The sequence below is a fragment of the Anas platyrhynchos genome, chromosome 21, assembly GCF_047663525.1.
Source record: "Anas platyrhynchos isolate ZD024472 breed Pekin duck chromosome 21, IASCAAS_PekinDuck_T2T, whole genome shotgun sequence".
Classification (NCBI taxonomy): domain Eukaryota; kingdom Metazoa; phylum Chordata; class Aves; order Anseriformes; family Anatidae; genus Anas; species Anas platyrhynchos.
The window spans coordinates 3,273,873-3,296,298 of record NC_092607.1 but is presented as its reverse complement, the minus strand read 5'-3'; the positions used below and the strand labels follow the sequence as shown (position 1 = coordinate 3,296,298).

At 45.6% G+C, this 22,426-nt stretch overlaps 1 protein-coding gene across 3 annotated transcripts in view; it reads left to right on the top strand.

Annotated features, from left to right (window-relative positions):
- The first annotated feature begins 14,211 nt into the window (after positions 1-14,211).
- LOC106016000 (somatomedin-B and thrombospondin type-1 domain-containing protein) overlaps positions 14,212-22,426 on the top strand; it is a 75,141-nt gene continuing 66,926 nt past the window's right edge. Inside the window, exons 1-4 of one of the 3 annotated variants that reach the window (XM_072026514.1) lie at positions 14,212-14,853; positions 18,283-18,477; positions 19,417-19,495; positions 21,856-22,032. In XM_072026514.1, coding sequence (XP_071882615.1) covers positions 14,637-14,853; positions 18,283-18,477; positions 19,417-19,495; positions 21,856-22,032 — 668 coding nt within the window. In that variant the 5' untranslated portion in view covers positions 14,212-14,636. The remainder of the gene's footprint in view (positions 14,854-18,282; positions 18,478-19,416; positions 19,496-21,855; positions 22,033-22,426) is intronic. The other 2 variants (XM_038166243.2, XM_027472937.3) reach the window with 2 other exon arrangements.

The window sequence follows — 22,426 nt, the reverse complement described above, 5'->3', positions numbered from 1 at the left end:
CATGCCTTAGGAATGCCTTCATTTTACATCTGCCATGATCCATCTGGAACTAGAGGGCCTCCCCTCATGCTCCTTCCAGACCTGTGCTCCAAATTCCCATGCACCTGTGAGGAGAGCTGGAGGGCACTTGGGTTGTCTGTGCTGGAGAAAGGAAGCCTAAGAGGTGAGCTCAACAGCTTCCTGAGGAGGGGAAGCAGAGAGGGATGTGCTGGTCTCTGCCCTCCGATAATTGATGATAAAATGCAAGGCGATGGCACAAAGCTGTGCTAGTGGAGGCTTGGACTGGATGTCGGGAAGAATTTGTTTGCTATGAGGGTGGTCAGACACTGGAACAGGCTTCCTAGAAGCAGTTGGTGCCCTATGCCTGTAAGTGTTCAGGAGACATTTGGATAGTGTCCTTAATAATATGTTCTAACTTTTGGATAGCTCTTAGGTGGTCAGGCAGTTGCGATCAATAATATTTGTAGGACCCTTCCAACTGAACCTACCCAAGGCTGCTTGAAAATGGGAGCATGACTGCCTTTACCAAAAGTCTGCCTGGACATGGCTTCAGGAAAATGAGAATATGTGGAACGCCTAGCTGGTAAATACAGTACAGGGGTCACATTCAGTACAGGAACATCTTTTAGTACATTTTTTTTACATATTTTTTAGTATAGTAACATCTTTTCCCTGTTACACTTCATACCCTACCTTCTCCTGTAGGTGTTCTCAACCCCTCTGGTACTCTGGTAGTGGAGAACTGGCTGAGCTTGATTGTGGCCTGCTATGGGCTCTCAGCAGCTTGGTATGCTCTGAGCTCAGGTAATTGTACTATGTGTAACCATAAGCTATTAATAAATTTGAGCTGCAGTGGACTTTGCAGTACTTCAATGTATAGCTGTGTAGTGCAGCAGGTTTCCCAGATAACAGAGAAACCATCAAATGGACTTTATTGGCTGTAGCAATACAGGTAAGATCACCCTGTTTGAAAATCACTTAATATAGGCCTTTGATAAAAAATGGGGGGGGGGGTGTTACCTCAGGATTTAAAGCAGTTTGCACCTAGTGTTTGTTGCCTGACTTCTGCAGGCACTAGTCAGACCCTGACTGTGGCTGCTGGGTTTTTTTGAATGAAGTGATGAAGGCAAAGAGGCATGTTCTGAACCAAGGCAGACTTACAGCTTGTTCCGATTGTGTCTCTGCACAGTGCTCCTGAGTAGCTCTCAGATGGGCAAAGGAAAATCACAGCATGTCCAGAGCTCTTACTCTGCTGCTGTGAAGTGGTTGAACGGGGCAGTAAGGACAAAGACAGATTTGTCAGCTTCATCAATTACAGCAGAAACAGGCAATGTTGTGTGTGCTTGGGTAACTTTCTAAAACTGAAATCTGGAGTCACTCACTAGGCTGGTATGTTTAAGCAAATGTTTACTTTTCTCCAACAGCTCTGTTTCTTGGTGCCATGAGCATTTGAGAGGAAAATAGCACAGATTATTTCTCTGGCTGCTGCTTTTAATAGATGTGTTTTCATACACAGTGAGAGGTTTAACATTTATATTCCCTAAGACCCAGGCATCTTTGTGACTTGACTGCTTGTTGATTATTATAGTCTTTTTAGACCTATCTGTTAAGTGGCTTATGGGATAGCACAGACCATTTCCTCATTGCTGCTTGTACTATTTGCTGTTTGTATTGTTGCCTCTGTCTGCACCTCTGCTCAGTGATAGATAAAATTATTCAATCTAAAATTATTTAATCTATGTTGACAGGCTAGACGCTATCATGGAGAGCAATGAAGCACAACCTGGTTTTGTGGTTGCTGTGGGAAGATCCAGTTTTCAGGACATTCAAAGTGTCCCACAGGCAGTAAGGGGAAGATTTTTATTATTTTTTAAGCAAAGTGTTTCTTTTAGAGCATTTTTTTAAATGTTCTGCAGCTATAGACCTTCCTGTCCTTCTACCCTTTTTGCCTGTTGCTTTTAGAAAGCATCCATCCACTGGAGAGTTCAGTTCACTTGCTCTGTTTGGTTTTGAATGCTCCGGCTGGGTCACCTTGAAGTCTTCCATCCATTGCTGACAATGTGTTTGGCTTCTGTAACCTTTTCCAAGCCAGATATAAAAGCTAGGGGTTGTCCTCATTTCTCTGCTTCACGGAGACTCTGTTGGGTTCTTGTAAGCTTCCCCAGCAAGGATGTCCAGAGCCAGAGAGACTTTGGCAGATGTGATGTCAGCATGACTGCATAAAGAAGCAAGGCATGTTGTTCATCAGGTGGAAGGTATCCTTCCAGCGGGGGGGCAGGAAAGCAGATGCAGCTCCACATGGTGCTGCCTGCCCAGATGGATTCCCTGGAGCCCGTTCCTGAAGGCTGCTCTCTGAAGGTGGGGCAGTATGTCAGCACCCAGGGGCTGGTCTGAAGTAGGACACGCACTTTCCTCTCCACACGTGCTCACATTTCCTGCTGTGGGTGGCAATGTCTTCAAGAGCCTTCTGCTTTTGGTTCAGAACTTCTCTTTAATTGAAAGGGTGAGGTTTTTGCTTTTGATCCTCCCACAGATACTGGAATGCTTGCGCATCGGTCCAGGATAGAGCCGGGCCCTTAGGCAGCAGCTGACTTCTGGATACCATTTCTTGGAAGAAATATATATACACCTCTGCCCTTGTTTAGTGGCTGCGAGGATGTGCACTCTGTGCTGTGCTACTGCGGCAACTGTAGACATTACATTAGCCCCAGCAATTTTCCCAAACCTTGGTGGGGAATTTAATGGTCCCCAGATAAAGAAGTGTTGCTGTAATTGTTACCCAGGCTTATTCTCCATTCATGTTTGCAAGAATTTTGTCTACCAAGAGAGAAAATATTTTATTCTCCTGAGATAAAGTATTCATGAGGGAAGATCTGTTTTGAGGAAAATCTGTTTTTCTAACAGTTGTGGATCAGGCCCTTGACACCACCAGTTCAGAGCACTCTTTCCCTTTGAGTATTCACTGTCAGTGTTTTACAGCAGGATATCTGTAGGTGCAATTTTCTTGGAAATCTGCAGAGGAGGACTGGAAGTGCCTGAGAAGTTTTGTTAGTCAGCAATTTATGTTGCTGTGGAAACGCCTTAGAGCTTGGGAAAACTGCCTGGAGAAAATGGTGGCTGCCAAAGGTGCTAACAGCAGTTTGCATCTCTGGCTGGTTCCTAGCTTACCTACCTGGACAGTGGGCTCATGCTTCTCCATGGCTGCTGTTGTATCATGAGGGTGACCCACGTTTTGTGCTGCTGGTCATGATTTCCAGCTGCAAATCCTCTCTGTCACTCCTCTGAACTCTGACATTCTCCCTGCCAGGCTGTCCTCTGATTGTGGATGGTGCGCTGGGGACCAAAGCAGTGTCTGAGTCCTCGAATGTCAGATTGCCAACTGTAAAGGCAAGTAGCAGCACCAGTGGGGATGAGAGAGAGGCCGATGCGGTCTCATGTCTCAGACTAAGTTACAGTGACCTGGTGAATGTCTCTGTGTGCACACACCTGTTTGATTTTTCCTCTAGCACAGCTGACCAGGTAGACCTCCTGTTACGTAGCCTTTTGGCAAGTAGAAGGCTTGGTGAGGAGGGTCAGCTTCTGAGTCGTCATGTTAGTTTAAACAGATAGAAACCTGCCCCTTACTGTTCTTTTCTTGTCTGTCTTTTTTTTTTTTTTTATTCCTCTGGAGAAAAGTACTTGCAAGAATAAAGCAGAGCAGAGGGAAAGCACAGATGGATTTCCTCAGCGAAGGAAAGCAGGCAGAATCAGGGCTGTGACTGCCACGCCTGCACAACAAATGCTGGGTGCAGGGTTCACTGTGCTACATGAAGTGGACATGATGGGCACAAAGGATGTCAGAGCCTCTTGCCTGAGGGATGTGATGCTGCTATTTCTTTCTAAGTGGGTGCCTCTCGCTCTGTTGCTGGAAGTCACATCAATAGGTTCTCCCTGCTGCCCTCCAGTGCCCCTTTCAAAAACAAACAAACAACAAAAAAAAAAGAGGCACCTATCCAGGAAAGAGGCGAACGATTTTCCCTCACACTGAAGAGGAAAGCTCACCGATAACTGTTGTCAGATATTCCCAGTGCCTGATGGAGTCTCTCTGTCCATGACAGAGATTGCATTGTTCCCTCTACTCTTGCTCAGGAGTTGGGAGATGTAAAGCTGTATGGGAGGTCTCTGAGGCTAAGAGAAGACAGGAGCTCTCAGGCCTTCATGAATGCATCACAGCCTTCAGCTGTGGGCGACAGGCTTGTCAGTGAGCTGTGGTTTGCTGTAGGTTTACCTAAGCCATAAACCTATACAGGTCCCTGAGAGATGGTGGGGTTAGCTCTGTGGGGAGAACTGTAGTGATAGAAGTGTTAGGAGAATCTTGCAGGGTTTCTTCATCTTTGGTTTCCTTTTACTAGGAGTAAAGGCAATTTGGGTTTATAATGCCATTTTCTGACTCATTAGGAGTATTATTTAAAAGTCCTTTTAAAAATGTCATTACTTTAATGATTAAGGATTTTTCTTCATGTGGTAATTTATGGCATTGTTTTTAATGGATCAGAGGAGGAGCCTGGGCATTGAAAAGAAGCATGTTCTTTGAGGAACTTCTTAAGTTCCTCCCAGAGTTCTAGAATTCAAATCTGGGTATAGATGAAATAGTGTGAAATTAACAACAACAACAACAAAAAAAACGTGAGAGGAAAATAAGACACAGTGCTCCCTGTTCCAGGTTAAACAACACAAAAGCTCTTTCACTTTCTGTTTACTAAATTACAAAGTGCAGAAAGCCTTATGCCTTGGGGACTTGATTTTGCCTGAGGAAAGTGTAGGCTTGCCTGATCAGTGCCTTCCTATGCCCATGATAGTTTCTGCTTGCATCTTAGAAAATAAAAATGACTGTGTAAATTGTATTAATTGAATAAAACTATTAAATAGATGATCTAGTATTAGAGGGTTTGTTTATTTTAATACAGGTAGTACTGTATGATCTTTCACTGTTGCACTCAGAAATGCTGGTGAGAGACTTCTGTGAGTTTGAGTCAGTGCTTTGGTTTTTAGCTCTAATAGCTCTAATTCACATACTTCTTTCTGGCTTCATGATGTTCTGTGAAATGTTTAGCTATCATCTGCAGAGACTGAATTTGTGCAGAGAACCTCCTGTGGAAATACATTTCTTGAAGATAAGGCACTGGTTTCATCACCTAAGTGACACCTTACTGCAAATGAGTATCTGCTGCTTTGTAGACTAGCTGTAACTTTATTAATTTACAAGGGCCAACTTGCTGCGGTTTTTGTTTGTTTTTCAAACAAGGGGAAATGGATACATTTCAAGAGGCAGTATGGCTCCAAGGCCAATGACGAGTCTAGAAATGTGGACTTGTCTGTTCTAGGTCTTGTTCTACAAATGTTTGGTCAAGTGAAAAAGATGCAGTGAAGACAAGGAACTGCCAGCATGAATGAGGCCCGTTTGGTCAATAAGAGCCAGCACGATCAGGCTTTGTTTACAACATTGAAGCAGTTAATTTCCACTTGGTAGGCAGATTGCACCAGATGTGTCTGACTCACCACATTCATGAGAGGCATTCAGATTATCTTTGGCAGGCAAGCAGGCGTGGATCAGACCAGGACTCTTCCCTCCATGGACTCCTCCAGGAACTCTGCATGGCAGAGATTAAGCTGGGTCCTGTTCTCTGACCTCTTTGGCTTCCTGACAGCATGATGTATAAAAAAAAAGGCAGTGTGACTGTGACACGGGCAGCACCTGGACTGCAGAGATCGAGAGTGTGTTCAGATAAGTTTAATCCTGATGATATAATCAGAAATCATTTTATTTATTTATTTTTGTTAAGGTAGTCAAAAATGTCAGCTAAAAGCTTGGCTAATGTTGGCAATGCTCAACCCACTTTTGAAATGGGCATTTTAAATTTCTGAACCTTACTTAGATATGAGACCATTTGTCTTTGAAACTTCGCTTATCTCAGTCAAACACTAACATATCTGCTGCTTACTGGAGAGATTTATTTAAAACCAAGGTTTTTCTGGATGTGCAATCAAATGGCAACTTAAAAACAGGACTAGTGGTAGTTAAGTATATTTGCTGTCTTCTGTAGCTTTTACACATCATTACAGAGCCTGGTTAATTGGAACAGCTATGTCTGTGTGCAGCGTAATATTTCAAATACAGTATTTAAGTACACTTCTTAATATAAATGAAACCTCCATGTTCTATTTAAGCAGCGTCTGTACCACTTAAGGATTCTCCTGGAGAAAAGGAGGCTCAGGGGCGACCTTATCGCTCTCTACATGTACCTTAAAGGAGGCTGTAGCAAGGTGGGGGTTGGCCTGTTCTCCCACGTGCCTGGTGACAGGACGAGGGGGAATGGGCTTAAGTTGCGCCAGGGGAGTTTTAGGTTGGATCTTAGGAAGAACTTCTTTACTGAGAGGGTTGTTAGACATTGGAACAGGCTGCCCAGGGAGGTGGTGGAGTCACCATCCCTGGAAGTCTTTAAAAGACGTTTAGATGTAGAACTTAGGGATATGGTTTACTGGGGACTGCTAGTGTTAGGTCAGAGGTTGGACTCGATGATCTTGAGGTCTCTTCCAACCTAGAAATTCTGTGTGTGATGCTGTGTGTTTTCTTTCTGTTTGCTTTTGATTTGAGAGATTTAAAAGAGTGAAATGCAGGGCCTGTGTGACAACTGCATTGAAGAAACTGTACTGAAGACTATCCCTAAGTGGTCCTGTATCATATAGGCTCCCAGGGGACAGGTAATGTCGTGGCACACTGGAGCCTGATCCTGCAACTTGTACGTGGCCCATTTGTACTTTTGTACTTGCTGCCTCACAAGCCAGCTCAACTGACCTGACATTTCCAGTTATAACTAAATGTTTTTGTGTTTGTTTTTTTTTTAAGCTGTGGGTGGATTCATTTAACCTCAGATACAGAAGGGTACCACTTTAAATCCCATATCCATTTTTTATCGTCTCTTAAGAAAATCATTGAAATAAAACCACACATAAAAAAAACACTGATATTTGTCTTACATTTATCAGTTTCAGAAAAGGAAGACATTAGCTTTTCTTTGGTCTTAATCTAACAGACAGCCACCTGTGAAAAGCAAAGGGACCTGTGTTCTGGCCTATGCCAAGTTGCAGCTTGGCGACTGTGTGCAGGGAAGGAGGAATGGGGGCCTGCAATCCTAGGCCCTTAAATTGAGAACATCAGTTAAAGTGGTTAACTTAGCATGAGATGGGGTCATCTGGTGTTGACTGGGAAGAATGATCTTGTGGGGTTTGAACAGGACTGCTGTTCTTGGGGTATTACATGTATTTCTTGCTTCATTTCCAGAGCTCTAGTATCTCCTGTGTACTTGGAGGTTTCTTGTAGTAAAGGAATGAAATGCTCTGTGCTGAAGAAGACTGGTGTGTGGAACATGTCCCTGGGGATCTCTTCCATCCTTAAACACCAGCAACAAAATCCCACTGGCTATTTCTGTAGCCCACTGAGCCATAGTGCAAGTCAGGGAAGGAGGGGAAGGCTGCTCCTGCCTGGAGGGATCTCCCAGCATGGTGGGGCTGCCAGAGAAGCAGTGTCGGAGGAGGATGCAGAGGTGCAGGGGTTCAAGGAGGAGGTGGCTGTGTGTGGAGGCAACTGGTGAAAGCAGGAGAGTGGAACCAGTTTGGGAGGAATCTGAGAAGTCAGGCACTGCTTTTGACTTAATGTGGGAGGGGGTCATGTAGCTTGGGGAACTGATGGGGGATTTTAGGCATTGCATTCCTTCTAGAGAGCATGTCTTGCCATAGAATCATAGGATTATTTTGGATTTAAAAGATTCCCAGTGATGCTTTGTGGAGTTAGGTCCACCCTGGGCGTTCACAGGCTAGGGAAAAAATCCAGCTTTGACTTGAATGCAGACCCATTTAGGGCTTTTCTTCTACTTAGAAGTATAGCTTGCCTTGTTCAAAAAGGTGTCTCTTATGGCTCAGACTCTCAAGTTGTTCTTTCACTTTCTTTTAGGAAAAGAAAGCCCATCCAAACTGAAAGTACTGGATTCAGAAAAGTTGGCTGGTTTCCTTTTGTTTTCTTCAGGGAAGCAGAAGAACTAGAGAGAAAACCACTAAAAGCTTTTTATTAAAGTATTTGTCTTTTCTGTTTTCTAAATAAGAGTCTTGGCCACTTTGAACCTCCTCCAGCTTTCATTAAAGATAATAGCTTTTTAATGACAATGAGTTTGTTTCCTTTATGCCCTGGTGAGTCATAGCCCCGCTCTGTATGTGATGGGGTTGTGGAATGGGTCTGGGCAGAGGACAGGGGATGGCTTCCACGCCTGGTCTCTGTGCCCACAGCCACACCTGAGTGAGGAGTGACACCTCTGCTTCTTTTCCATCCCGACTTCCCCTCATGGTCTTATAATGCAGCATTGTGTATGAGAGAGGAGAAGGCAGAATGAGCAGCTCACACCTCCCATGGGCTGCAGTCTGAGCTGTGGGACTGTGCTGAGATGCTGCATTTATCAAGGGCAAATACTCTTGAGGTTTAAACCCAAGAAGGTGTTTGCTGCTGCGACAGAGGCCCAGCCATAACTGCTCTGCCATGATGGGGATTCTCTCGGTAGTACCTTGGGAGTCTGGGTCCTGGGGACAAAATTTGTGAGCTGAGAAACAGAGACTGTGGACCTAGGTGGTCATATGGGGAACTCTGGGGAAGACTGCTGCCCTCTGCACACTCTGTCCAGATGTGGTTCTCCTCTCTGCAGATGACCGTGAGCTTTACACAGGTAGCAAAGGCATGTCTGGAGAGGTGTGCAGCAGTTGCCTGTCTCCTAAGCACACAGAAAAGCCCAGGTCTGACAAAAAAGGATTTTTTTCTGGTTGAGATGGTTCTGGGTCAGCAGCCCAGTTCAGGTGTGATGATCAAAATGCCCTTCAGTCCTAAACAGATCCCATCCCTTTGTCAGGATGTAGGACTGCTGCTGGCTGGGCTTTGTTTGCAGGTGGAGTTGAGGACTGTTTGGTCTGATGCTCTTCTCCACTACAGCAAGAGCTAGTATCTCAGGTCTCACGGGTCTATAGCCTGCTTTCTTCAGATGTCAGCCAACAAGATCTCTGAATTGTGCTTGGTAGCAACTCTTAACCCATGTTTCTACGTGCTAAAAAATAGCAGATGCATACAGAAAGGGAGAAGGAGAATGCCTCTCAAAGGTCTTTTCACTTCTATTCTTAGATCTCAAAGGATGCTGCAAAGGAGAGAATCACAGCACAGAACTTGAATCTCCTCCAAGTAAAGTGGCGTTAGGATCCCTGCAGGTGTATTCTTTGCTTACGGGTCTTGATAAAAGAAAATTCCACCTGAATCTTTTCTCAAATAAGCCTTTTTTTTAGATGCAGCGCTTAGTCCTCCTCCCTTTCCTGACCCCCCAACACTTTTTTAATTGCAGCTTTCTGTACAGGGTGCCTGGGATAAGTATGCAGGCAGGCATTTTAAGAAAGCAGGAGCAGGTGTGAAAGTAAATTGCCCAGCTCCTGTAGTTTTTACAATTGTTATTTTGAGTTTCTGAAAGAAAGAAGAAAAAAAAACACACCTTAATTCTTGCATTAGGATATTTTCACACATCAGATTTTTTTCTTTTTCTTTTTCTCCCTCAGCCCTTATGATCTGTCTGTGTCAATTTGTTTTCATCTTGACCTTAACTGTTTGAATTCGTATTGTGAGTGGGTGCATGGGAAAGCAAGACCACGTCTGCAGCAGTGATTTCTTTTGTCATTAAGGTCTAGCTAACCTAAAGAAAGACTCGAGAGAGCCAGGGCCTGTGAGGTAAGCAGGGAGGAACTGGATGCTGTAAACACAACTAGTGGCAGGGAAACCGCAGTGGCAGAGCTGCTGAGGCAGAGCCTGGGCTGGTGGCACCTCTCTCCCGACTCAAACCGCTGCCCAGGCAGCCCCTTCAGCTCCTTCTTCAGCCTGCAAGAGAGATGATTAAGGGAGAACTCAGTGGCGATCTATAGAATCCTAAGTGGCCTTGAGAAAGTAAATGAGAATTGATTGTTCCCCGTCTCTTCCAATACAGGACCCAGGAATTCCAATTAAATCAACTGATGCCAGGTTCAGAATAACTTTGTGCCCCGTGCAGCATGGCATTCTTCTGTGAGAGGCTGCAGGGGCTAAAAGCTTACGTTGGTCTGAAGTGAGAGGGGAGAGGATTTGTATAAAACACCCTGGCTGAGGCATAGGCACCAGCTATTAGGTAATCCTGGAGGTGATTTACCAGAAGGTCTGAAAGCATTGTGGTGAAATACCACCAGACAACTTTTACTCCCTCCTGGGCATCGGGTATTGGCCACTATTGAACACAGATGTGGGGGAAGATAGGTCTTTGTTTTGGCCTAATGCAGCTTTTCTAGTGGATAGATGAGTGCTCAGCTTTTTATCAGCAGCAGTCTGAGATCAGATCCCAGTCTCTGCTCTGGTTAGAGCAGCTCTGAGAAGCAGGACACTAACCAGCTTGTGCAAAGGATGTCTTTGACCTGTGTAAAGGAAGACCTGTGTGTACTGAGTTAATGTCAGGGCTGGGAAAGCAGCATCCCCAGGGCCTCGGGTGTGATGAAGGGCTGAGATGCTTCAGATATCTCCCGCTGCCAGCACAAGGGGAAGGGAGTTAAACAACTGAATGAAACAAGAAATAAATTCTTCTCAGGCTCCACTGAATGGCTTCAGTGGAATATCCAGGTAGGGTAAATCATTAGAGATTGCCACGTTTTTCTTGCACGTGTTCCTGCTTTTCTTGTGTTGGAGGCTTTTTTTTTTTTTTTTCTATATGCCACACAGTGGGAAGGATCTGGGATGGGAAAACACTCAGCAAACTACAGGATCAGCTAAGTGCCCTGAACACAAAAACACAGCAGTTGCTTCGGCCTTGGCATGTGGCCAGCTTGCCCCTATTCTGCCTGATCAGTGAGGCACAAGCATAATGGACAGTTTGAAAGGGAGAGTTAGTTAAGAATAGCACGGGGCACGTCGGTCTCTTTGGTTTTGTGTTGGCCTTCCTCTCCTCTGCTGTACTGTGTCTGGGTCAGGCCCGCAGGGCTTAGGAGCAAGTGCTGCTGCCCTGCCAGAGCAGCAACCTGAAAGGGAGGAAATTTAGGGCTTGCACCTACTACTGAAAATGAAACACTCTGTTTCAAAGGATGCTACAGCATCATTTCATAAAGGAGGGTATCCCCAGAAACAGGGTGATCAGACAGGAAGAAAGGGCTTAAAGATTTTAATGTAGCTACTAGTTGAGAGCTCAGATTCCAAAGAGCAAAGGGGTGACAGGAGTTGGCACACAGATTTGGTTTGTTTAAATACCATCTGTGCTTAGGGTCGAGTCTGATTATCACCTATCCCAAAAGGCCTCAACCTCTCACTGGGCTTCTTGGTCTTGGAGTTTTGCTGCATCTACTGGATTTGTTTGTAGTAGGAAGCTGAATTATTTGTCCCAGCTTTTCTTTGAAAACATTCAAGTTTCTGAGGGTTTCTCTGCTGGTATTTAAAAGCTGAGAACAAAGCTGATATGTGCGCCTGGAATTACTCAAGTTGGTACCTGCTCATTGCAGCAACAGCGTACGTGGAAACACTGACCTTTGCTTTTGGACAAGCATTGTCATGTCTGTTGATTTGTGTCATACTCCGGAAGGCTCAAGTGAATTGGTGGTACTTGCTGAAACAGAACAAAACAAGCAGAGCATCCCATGAGATAGCTTCTAAGAAGGGTTTGAATGAGTTGGCAGCCAGCTCTCCTGTGGCCTTCACATATCTATAGAAATCAGCTCCAAGAAATCAAATCACTTGGTTGGCTACTTTCCTTTTATGCTTTTACAGACTTGGCTGTCACAATGGAGGCTAAAATCAGATGCTCTAAACCAGAACCCTTTTTTTTTTTTTTTTGGCCTGTGTACTGATAGCTCTGCTGATGCCCTTATTGCTGCAATGCACAAGAATCCAGGTCCTGCACAAGGGTTGTAATGTGCAAGAGGCTGTACAAACACAGAACAAAGAAAATACCTCTCTCCTTATGCATTTACAGTGTACATGTAAATCATCAGGTGACAGACAGATGGATACAGAGATGGATACATATAGGGAGTAGGGTAAATCCTGTTTTAGAATGTGGTAAATACTATCCAGACTACATAATGATTTATTTTATTTTATTTTATTTTATTTTATTTTATTTTATTTTAATTTTTTTTATTTTGTCAGGAGGAGAGGGGGCTTATGGCAAAATAAAGTTTAAGAAGGGGCTGGCACTGGACAGAATTCCCCATACCACAGCTGGTTGGCTCAGCCTTTGTCAGAGATGGTAATGGACAGTGATGAACTATCCCAGACACTACCCAGAGTAGAAGTGAGAATAAGCTTCCTTTCCTTGGTCGCTTGGGAGGGACATTGCATCTGTTGACATCCTCTGTCCATCAGCGTTAACGAAGGGAGCAGGAGGGCCTCTGGGAACTGGGTCAGCAGCAGCTCCATCACAGTGCAACTTAATTAAGCAAGGGAAAACGAGCAGGAGGGAAGGAGCCCCTCATGGCCAGCAGGGAAAGCAGCTGTGTTTGAACAAGCAGATAAAGCAGCTTTTCCACCTGCCCTGGTGAGCTGCTGCTTGATGTTCCCTGTAGGTTGGAAGACACAAGTTCCACTGCCAAGGACAGCCCTGCAAGCTGTTCTGCTGCTGAAGATGTCTTGTAACACGGGCTAGCCACAGTTCCTTTCTATAAAGCACACTCGCTTGGCTCCAGTATTCCTCATAGGGCCAACAGTCCCACTTTTAGAATCGGCAATTCTTTTGCAACAGACCTCTTGCTGGGCTGCCATGGTCCAGGGCTTGGGCCATGCTTTCCCTGGCTTCTTTAATATTATTATCTTTGGAGCATGTCAGGGAAAAAAAGACACAAACCTTAAAAAAAATCCCCTAGGATTATGTCAAACCACAAGGAAGAACTTTTGCTTTCAGACCAGGAACATGAGATAAGCAACAAAGTTTTCTCCCAAAAGCTTTAGGGTGGGGGATGTATTGAATGGAAACCCCGTGAGATATCTGAACCCAGATCTGATTTTCCTAATAGCACAGGAACAGTTAAAATTGCAGTCTTAATATGAGAACATTGCTTTCTAAAACTAATTTTTATTCAGTCAGTTTTGTGTGTCTCAGAATAATATGGTTGTATTCCTCCTACCCCAACTTGGAGCATGGTAGTATCAGTGCTGGAAACAGAAACACCTGGGAAGTGTTCTCTATTACTGCCTTCGGTTAATTGTGCAAAAGCTGTACAATCCTCTGTTTGCGTTGACTAATTAGTTGAGTAATGCAGTCTCCTTTTGAATGTTCTTCCTGTTCTAGATCAAGAATGATGCATACATTGATTAAATGACTTTTGGTCACATAGTGAGTGACTCATTGGCAGAGGCAGGAATTAACACCTGGTATCTTTAAATTTCTGCCTAGACCCTATGGCCTCTAATTTTTAGTGCTCTTCTCTTTCCTCTCATGTTTTTTTTTTTGTCTCATACCCACTGTAGGATTTGTTATGTCTCTGATTTCCAAGGAGGCGATATCTGACCACTGCCAAGAAAATGAGACATCATTTCCTTGATACAGGTATCTAGGGACATACAAAGAAGCTGAAGTTCCTTTTATTCCTTATCTTTTTGGAAGATTTTACCATGTTATGCCTGGTTTGGTATGATGCCAGGTCTCCTCTGTTCCCATACCTCCAGCACTGCGCATGATGAAGGTGTTAGCCTGTCCAGCAGTATTCGTGTTTTTATTATTATTATTATTTTTTTCTAGAAGCATCTTTTCTGCAATCTCCCTGAAGTGGGAACACTGTCCATACCCACCATTAGTACAATAGCATAATGAATCGCAAAAATTCAGTGGGTGGGCTTTATAAACCCCAGTACACTATTCAGCAAGGTGTAACATCTGTTGTGATTGATATTTTAAAGCAAGTCTGTTTGATAAGAAGTTACAGTAAAGCCTTTAGTGTCCCACTGAATAGCTAAATAATTAAATAATTCACAGGAGTGGCTCTAATCACTGAGCTTCTTGCATTTGAAAGTAAGCAGAAAATTCAGAGGAGCTCTGTAGAAAGGCACTGTAGCCAGCTGGGTCGCTTTCTTACAAGCTGCTGTACTGTAGTGGGAGAGGAGTAGTTTCAGGTTTTTAATGCCTCCTGAGGTATGCTGGAGTCAAATCTGGGGGGAAGAAAATAAATAATAATAATAAAAAAGTCTCTTTTGGTTGGTTTTGCTGACACTCCTCGCGGCAATTCGGCTGGCAGTCAGTGCAGAAGCGACCCCCTTCAAAACCCCTCAGCACCTTCGTGGAGCTGCCCCGAAGGCGGGGGAGCCCCCGGGCCCCGGCAGGAGCACCGAGAGCCGCCCGAGGGCTCTGGAAGCCGGCTCTGAACCCACGGCCCCAGGCCAGGAGCCGCGCCCCGGCCCCGGGGCACCCCGCGGGAGGCCGGGCGGGCCCTGCCCGGTGCCTTCCCCTCACAGCGGCGGGGCCGGGGCGCGGGGGAGGCGGGCCGGCTCCTTCCCCCCGCAGCAGCCGGGGAGTAACGAAAGCAACCGGGGCCGGGCAGAGCCGTCCCTCGGTACCCTCAGGCCGTGCCGGGCCGCCATGCCGGGCCGTGCCGCCGCGCTGGTGCTGGCGCTGCTGGCCCTGCCCCGCCGCGCCGCCGCCGGCTGTGCCGCCCTGGGGCTGTGCTGCCCCGGCCGAGACCCGTCCTGCCTGGGCACCGGCTGGCGGCCCGACGGCTCCTACGGGCCCTGCTACTGCGACCAGGCGTGCGAGCACACCCTCGACTGCTGCCACGACTATGCCCGGGCCTGCCCAGGTGAGTGTGGCCCCCGGTGCCCCGCTGCCCGTCCTCTTTCAAGGTGTCCCGCACCGGGCACGGCTCAGGTACGGGTGTGGGGACGGTGAGAGGGGATGTGGGGTGGCTGAACCGGGGAGCTTTGCTCCACACCAAGGCTTGGAGGTGCCCAGGTGCCATGGGCTGGGGGCGTCATGATGGGTGTGGGAATGGTGGAAGGGATGGGCGTGCCTGCCTTGGCGAGCTGGAGTGGGAGCAGAGCCCCAAAATAACCCTGAAGAGAGAAGTTCACTCGGCTGTTCCGAGTGGTGAAGGGGAGCTTAAGTGACTTGACGGGTTTACACATGTGAAATGGGACGTTTCCCAACTCAGATGTCCCGTCCCAGTGCCTTTGGGGGCTGATGATGATGGATGGGATCAAACCCACTGCTCCTGCTTATCCGTGCAGCCCTGCAGAGCCCGTGCTGCTGAGCCTTTGTAAATGTCTGCTGGTAAAGTACAGGTGTGTATTAGGGAGATCAGTTATTTTAGTGAGTGGTGCAATCCCATATCCCTTCCCCACAAATAGAATCCTCGAGGAGACTTATCCCCCCACATAATGGCTTTTTTATTTTCCAGCCTGCATGGCTGTGCCTTTTTGCACGGTTTTGCTTCAGGCTGATGTTCCTGTGATTCAGTTGCCTTTTTCCTTTCAAAAAAGAGCTGGAAGGCAGGTAGGAGATATCCCGAAGCTGGAAGGAAATCAGATCATCCCGATGCACTTTAGACAAACTGTGAACAAGGAGACCACTGCCAGCCGCCGGGCACAGCTGGCAGCGTTGAGCGTGACAGCGATGGGACCCTCCTGCAGCATGCCGGCCTGGCCCCAGGCTGTCACAGCAGTGCCCCGGCCCTGCTGGCTGTTCTCCTCAGCTCCCGCTGCTTTCGGCAGTCCGCCGGGATAGCTGGCATCAGTAGGAACCCCTCACGCCCCCCGTTCGTGTTACAGCAGGGTGCTAAGAGAAATGTGTTTGCAGGTGCTTACACCTCATGAGGAAATGGCAAAGGGCAGTCACGGCTCCAGTCCCGTGGTGTCCCTGGTGTCGCACGGTGCTCGGCGGTGCCGTCCTGTGGCATGCCGGCGGTACGGCAGCATCCTGCCGGCTCGGATGGTTCCTGGGGGACTGGCTCTGTGCATGGCATGATACTGCTGCCCTGCTGCCTGTGGTCCCTCTGTGCTGCATGGAAGGGACCCAACTCTGCTTTGACTTCTGTCTTTGTAGCCTGGCCTTTCTTCTGTAGTTTTCTTTTTGTCCAATCGCTACAGAGCTACTTTATCAAACTAACTTTAAAGCAAAATATGAAGGCAAAGACATTAATATCTGAGGCCAAATGAAACTGAAAAGAGCAGAAGATTCAAAATAAATGTGATGCACAAAAGGATTTTAATGTACAGCATACAAGCTGATGCACAGGCTTTTCTTGTGGTACATTGCTGCAAATATGAAATGTCTCAGATAATTGATAAATCTTTGAATAGGTTTAAAAACTGTGTGTGGTGCCATTGGACAAAAAAGAAGAGCATTTGAAAAATCTTCCTAAAGTTTCTGAAGACATGAGGGAAGAAGGGATGCAATCAAAACAGTGACATCCCAGCTTCTCTGTGCCTGTGTGCTCCTGTTACTGTTTCAGCCAGGCAAGGAAGATTGAATTGTGAGGCACAGTTAATTACAAAAGGCATGTGAGGCTCTGTTCCCACTGATACCTGTCAGGAGTTCCTGAGCAGAAGGGCTAGCCAGGCACAATTACAGTGGAGGCCAGCCAGTGTCCTGCCGGGAGAAAGAGATGCCAGAGTAGCCAAGGCTGGAATACTGGTGGCCTTCTGCTAAGTCAGGTCAGATGGTGTGGTTCACAGACACAGAGTGGACACAGAAGCAGTAAAATGTTTCGGCAGTTGTGTGCACGTAGTCTTCCTATGCTGTGATAATAAATGTATGGCTTAGCATCACAGAATTCTTTCTCAGGAGTGCTGCAGGGACAGTGAAGCTAGACGGTGCTCCTTGATGTCCCCCTGCTCTCCCTTTGCCAGCGGAAGGCTCGCTGCATTCACTTGGTCCTCATAAGAGTTTTGTGCTCATTCCAAATTCTGTTTGCTAGTTGAAAGCGCCACCCAAGAAGATGAAAGGCTCAGGGAGGACAGGAATTGCACTTCTGCCTAAATATTTGCAAAAGCAGTAGTTACTGGAATCAGTGGAAAATGTGAATACACGCATGCTAAACCCACCTATGGTACCCTGTGTGGCTGTATCAGACCTACCACATCAGCAACAATGACCTGGGAGTAACGATACAAATTTCCCTTTTTTTTTTTTTTTCCTGCCAAGGTGTTTGCTTAAAATCTAAAATTCTTCTGTGGATAATACCAAGAAAAGGTACAGTTCTTTGTCCAGTCACTTAGGCTATGAAGGAATAGGCAGAATGTGATCAGAAGTGAGCTGAGTGAATAGTCCTGCTGGTGGCATATCTGAGCAAAGCATGAGTTCCTCAAGTTGTATTTCTTATGTAGATCCAAAGGATGTAGAATTTTTTGACTGGGCTTACCTGCAAGTGTTTTTTTCCTGGATGTGTTGTTTTTCATGTTTAGGTTGTGTTGGTTACGTACAATTGATGTAGTATATCATGAGCTATTGTACTAGGTTGCCATTGAGAGAGGCCAGCAGGTGAATGCTGTTGTGCTCTCAAGCACTTCCTCTGTTATTTTGGATAGCTCTCTCCAGACGTGCAGTCCTATGAAGCTCAACTATGGGCACGCTCACGGGGAAGAGATCACAAAAGGGGATATGTGACATAGGGAATGATATCGGTGTGTTTTAGAGTGAATGAATGGGATATTAAACGCTAAGGGGAGACGTTTCTGCAGCTGCTTGTAAGCCGAAGCTTTGGACTTTGGCACCAAAGATACTGTGTGAGAACAGGTAGGGATGCTCAAGGACATGAAGGTTTTTGATGCATTACTTACTAAAGATTCCCAAAACTTAAAGTCATGGATAAATGTCTTGAAATTGGTACCAACATGTACAAGTTGGAAGCTATTGTATTGTATTTCACTTCTAGAACTCTGCCATCAACTCCAGCCAGCCATGCAGTGGTCCATACTCCATGGCTGGTTGTCATTTTCTGTGTGACAGTTCATTCAGTGCAGGTGCCAGTTTGCATTGGAAGCTTGCAGCAGCATAGCTAGAGGGAGGTGAGTGGCCCCATGTAGTTTGGACTGGGTTGGTTGGCTGGAACTTCTGGCCAGATAACTCCTGGGAACAGAGCTACTGGGAAGTGCCTGGCACAACTTTGGGACAATTGTGAAGAAAGGAAGGTTGTACAGAGCTGTGTCAATAAGTGTCTTTTCTGGAGAAGGTGCATTGCTTGCCTCATTTCTGTAACGTTTTACACTCCTGTTTCTTACTCTTCTTCCAGTTATGCCCTGTGTTGTATCTCAGTGGAGCGTCTGGAGTGGCTGTGCAGAGCCTTGCAAGACAACATACCGTGTTCGGAGGAGGCATGTCATCCAGGAGCCCAGGAATGGAGGAGAGGTATGCCCTCCTCTGGAGGAGAGGGCTGGCTGCGTGGAGTACTGGACAGAACAAGGAACAGAGTGCAAACAGTACCTGAGTAAGTCCGCTGAAAGTGTAAGTGTCTTGGTGATAGGGGTAGGACTCTTGTTTATGCCAGCAGACTTGGTCTTTATTGTATTTGAAAAGAGCTGTTTTGAGACACCAGCAGATTTGCTCTGGGCCTGTCTGGTGTAACTGAGAACTGAGCTCTTCATGCAGGGGTTTAGAGATATCCTTCCTGGGACAATATTTAAAAATAGCACCTGCCGTTTGCTGTGGTCTGGTGTGTTTCAAAAGTGAAATATTACAGACCTGTTGTGTTCTCACTTATACAACTGTAAATCTCTGGCACTTTCGATAGAGTTGGTAGATTAATGCTAGTTTAAAACTTCTGGAAGTGAGTGTTGAGCACTTTTTTTTTTTTCTTGTAATGAATGAGTCATCTGTAAAAAGTCATGAAGGAGCAATACCCATCAAAGGCAAGGTATGACTTCTCTGCACTGGAACAGAGTGCATGCAGAGTAAACCTCCTGCTGCTTTGTGGAGAAATACCTGATTTGAGTTTGTCCTGGTTAACTTTTTATGACATACATTTGCTGATTTTTAGAAGAACTGCTCATTATTTTTTTTACTGTTATTTTTGGGTCAAAATCTGTCCAGTCTGGATTCTAGCTACAACTGGCTTTTCCAATCCTCTTGAGAGTTGGCATTAAGTGAATATTGCCTCCTGCTCTGTCTTTTGGGAGTGCCTTACTCCAGAGATGCAAAGGTTTGTTTTACTCAGGCAAAAATATAGTAGCTATACAGATTCTCTTCTCAATGAAATGATTGGTGGTCACTGATAATATGAAAATACAAAGTTATATTTGTTTTCCTCTCCTGCCAAAGATAAAACCATATGAGATTAAAGGTCCATCTTCACTGTTTTGCAGACATTGACAGCCTCAGTGTGCTGTTATCACTTACTCTGTGTACTTTTTCTCTTTGATATATGCAGTCCCCGCGTTAATAACAACAGGAGGGTTTGGAAAAGCGAGGAAAAAAAGAGCTGCAGATGATGGCAATGAAAGAGTGGGGTAAGTTGGAGATGCAGCACAGTGACACAGTCATATTCTACCTTGAACATCTCTCTGGTAGCAGTTCAGGGCCCAGCATCATGCTGATAAGAACCATCAGGACAAGAGCACTTCATTAGAGCAGGGTGCTGCTCTCCCCTGAGCAACAGCAGTATCTGCAATGGACTTTAAAGTTGTTGGACTGCCTTGATGTAAGGCCAGTACAAGGCTGAAATTCAGATCTTAAACAGTAGTGATGCCATGAGTTGAGATCGGGTGATCAGTAGACCAAAGACCAGTCACTTCAGCTCTTCTCAATGTCCAGTTGGAGTGCTCAGTGCTTGTCTTCATGGCAGGATGTCTGGCAAGGAGCTCTTGAAAGTTTTGTGGCTGTCATTAGTTAGACTGCTTCCTGAAAAGATTCCTAACCACAGACCATATTTAATATTTATACATGCATCTTTACTATAAGCATGTGTGGTATACTGCACAGTTAAGAAGCAGTGGACTTAGCTAGGACAAAGAGTCAAATAAGATGGACTGGTGGCCCCTCTATAAGAATTAATGCTGTCAGACTGTGGATGCTGGCGTGTGATGTGTCTGCTCAGCAATCCTGACAGATGAAACTTCTGTGCTACTTCTTTAACCAGTGTTAAGACCAGCATGTCTCTCTTCCTTAAGAGACTCACTGGAAAACTTGTAACACCAGCCTTACAGGAGCCTTGGTCCATGCTAGTTTCTATGAGAGAGAACAGTGTGTTCCTGATCCAGGGTTTATTTTCTATCTATGTATATCATTGAGGACCAGTCTTTAACTGTATAATGGAGACAGGCGTCATGGAATAGAAATATGTTATGGCTATTGTTGGCTTCTGAGGGTTAATGCTGAGCCCCCAGAAGTGTTGCTGAGAGCTGCTGACCTGAGGGATAATGCCTTGGTATCAGAAGTGGAAACAGGTGCTGTTTGCACTGTTCTGTGTAAATGGAATAAATTCTAAGGGGACAAAATCTGCTATTTTGAGAAACTCTTCCTCCTTCTATTTCAGCTCCTTTTGGCTGTAATGCTGCCCATTTTCTTCTGTAGTACAGTTGCACAGCACAGGTACAGACAGGATTGTGCAGAAAACTATCTGTTGCCTTTTACCCACTGAGACACAGCTGCCTTTGTGTATGCTGAACTGCCTCCAGGCTGATGCCCCAAACACAGAGGGCTGGCATTGACCTTCCCAGTCCTCTTCTTTCCCAGTTGGGGTCGTTAGTTGCAGCAACACAGTGCTGATACGAAAGGTTATCTTTCATCCTATCAGCCCTCTCGAACAGCTTTGCAGTGTGGTTGTTCTCCACAGAATTGTATTGTAGTCTCTGATGGTTTACTTGTTTCTTGTGGAGAGCTGCCATTCCCGTGAATGGCTCGTAGAGTTTCCCAGAACTGTGCTTACAGCATGAAGTAGCCAAATACTTGTTAATTTATTTCCCCACATGCTGTTGCACATGTAAGCATTTCCATAGTGTGTGGGTGTGTCCAGTCCCCTCACTTAAGTATCTGAAGGAAAGAGCATCTGTTGACCCTGAGCCTCCCTTGCACTCATAGTTTGTTGAGTCTTCTTCCTGTAGAATTTGGAAATGTCAGCACAGGTCTACTGCACGCATTTGTTAATGCTCCCTTTCAGATAAGGCATGGAAGCATGCAGCTTGCACAGTTCACTTGAAGGTGTTTGGAAATCCCCATGATAACTGATATACAACCAGTCTAGACTGGAACCCAATCCTTTGCTGTGTTTGTAGACAGTTACTGAACTTCCTTGGTTTTCCCCTTCAAACAAGGCCAGTTCTTTTCAGCTTTTCTGCCAGATTTGGTTCGTAGCAGAAGCACAGAGCAGTCTGAGCAGAGCAGAAGTGCCATGTCAGTCTTTGTAACAAGACACGACAACCTCACTGTCTCTTAGGAGGGAGATCATTGCAAGGAAAACCTTTACGGACCAAATATTAGCTCCCATCACAAATCACTCTACAAAATTCATTGTAAGTCATTGAGATGATGGAGAAGCATGGCTGAGCAAATGAATACCAGGCATGGAATCAGAAGATCTGGCCCTATTGGTTTTTGGCTTTAGTCAAATGCTTGACCTATTTGCATCTCCTTTGTAAAAGAGGTGTTGGTAATACCTGCTATTATTTGGTATGTGAGTTGAAAGCATCACAGAGTAGCTTTACTCCCCATTTAAGCTTGTCAGAATACAGGTACTTCACGTGTTCTGTTTTTCATAGCCTTGGGTGATGGATTTGGTTTGTTTCTAATTAGTGATCTGTAGTCACTGAATTTAATCTTGTTCTTATAGTCCCGCAGAAGGTGCTAACCTAGTTGGTTATTTTGCTTGCAGATACTGTGTCGAATTCCAGCTTGTGGCCATCACGCCGGCCTGCTTGCACAGTCACCACTCATACACTCACTGGATGCAGTATCTCAGGGAGGGCCACACCGTCTGCGTGGAGTGTCAGCACCCAGCTTTAGACTCCAAGAGTCTACATTGCTACGGGGATGGCAGCGGAAGCAAAAAGTAAGAGTTCTGGATTCTTTTTTCATGTTGGATTTTTTGTTTTAGTTCCTTGATCTGCTTGTCCCAGTTTCATAATGCGCTACACTCAGCTCGCTGAAGTGCTGTACATATATTAAGTGGTGATCCTTGTTGCATACCATGAGTTACACTGGAAATATTCTAATTACTTTCTTGCAGAGATGAAATATCCTGGTGAAGGTAGTGGCAGAGAGAGGTCTAGAGCGTGGGAGTCCCTGCACTTAGTCTGCTAAATCTCACTGACTTTTAAGTGGAACAGTTGTGTGGTTTTTTTTTGCTGGTGTTTTAAAGACAACTTCAACCATACGTCCAAAGTTAACAATTCTGTCAGATGTCAAATAAAACAAATTGTTAAGCACTGGGGATTTTTTTTTCC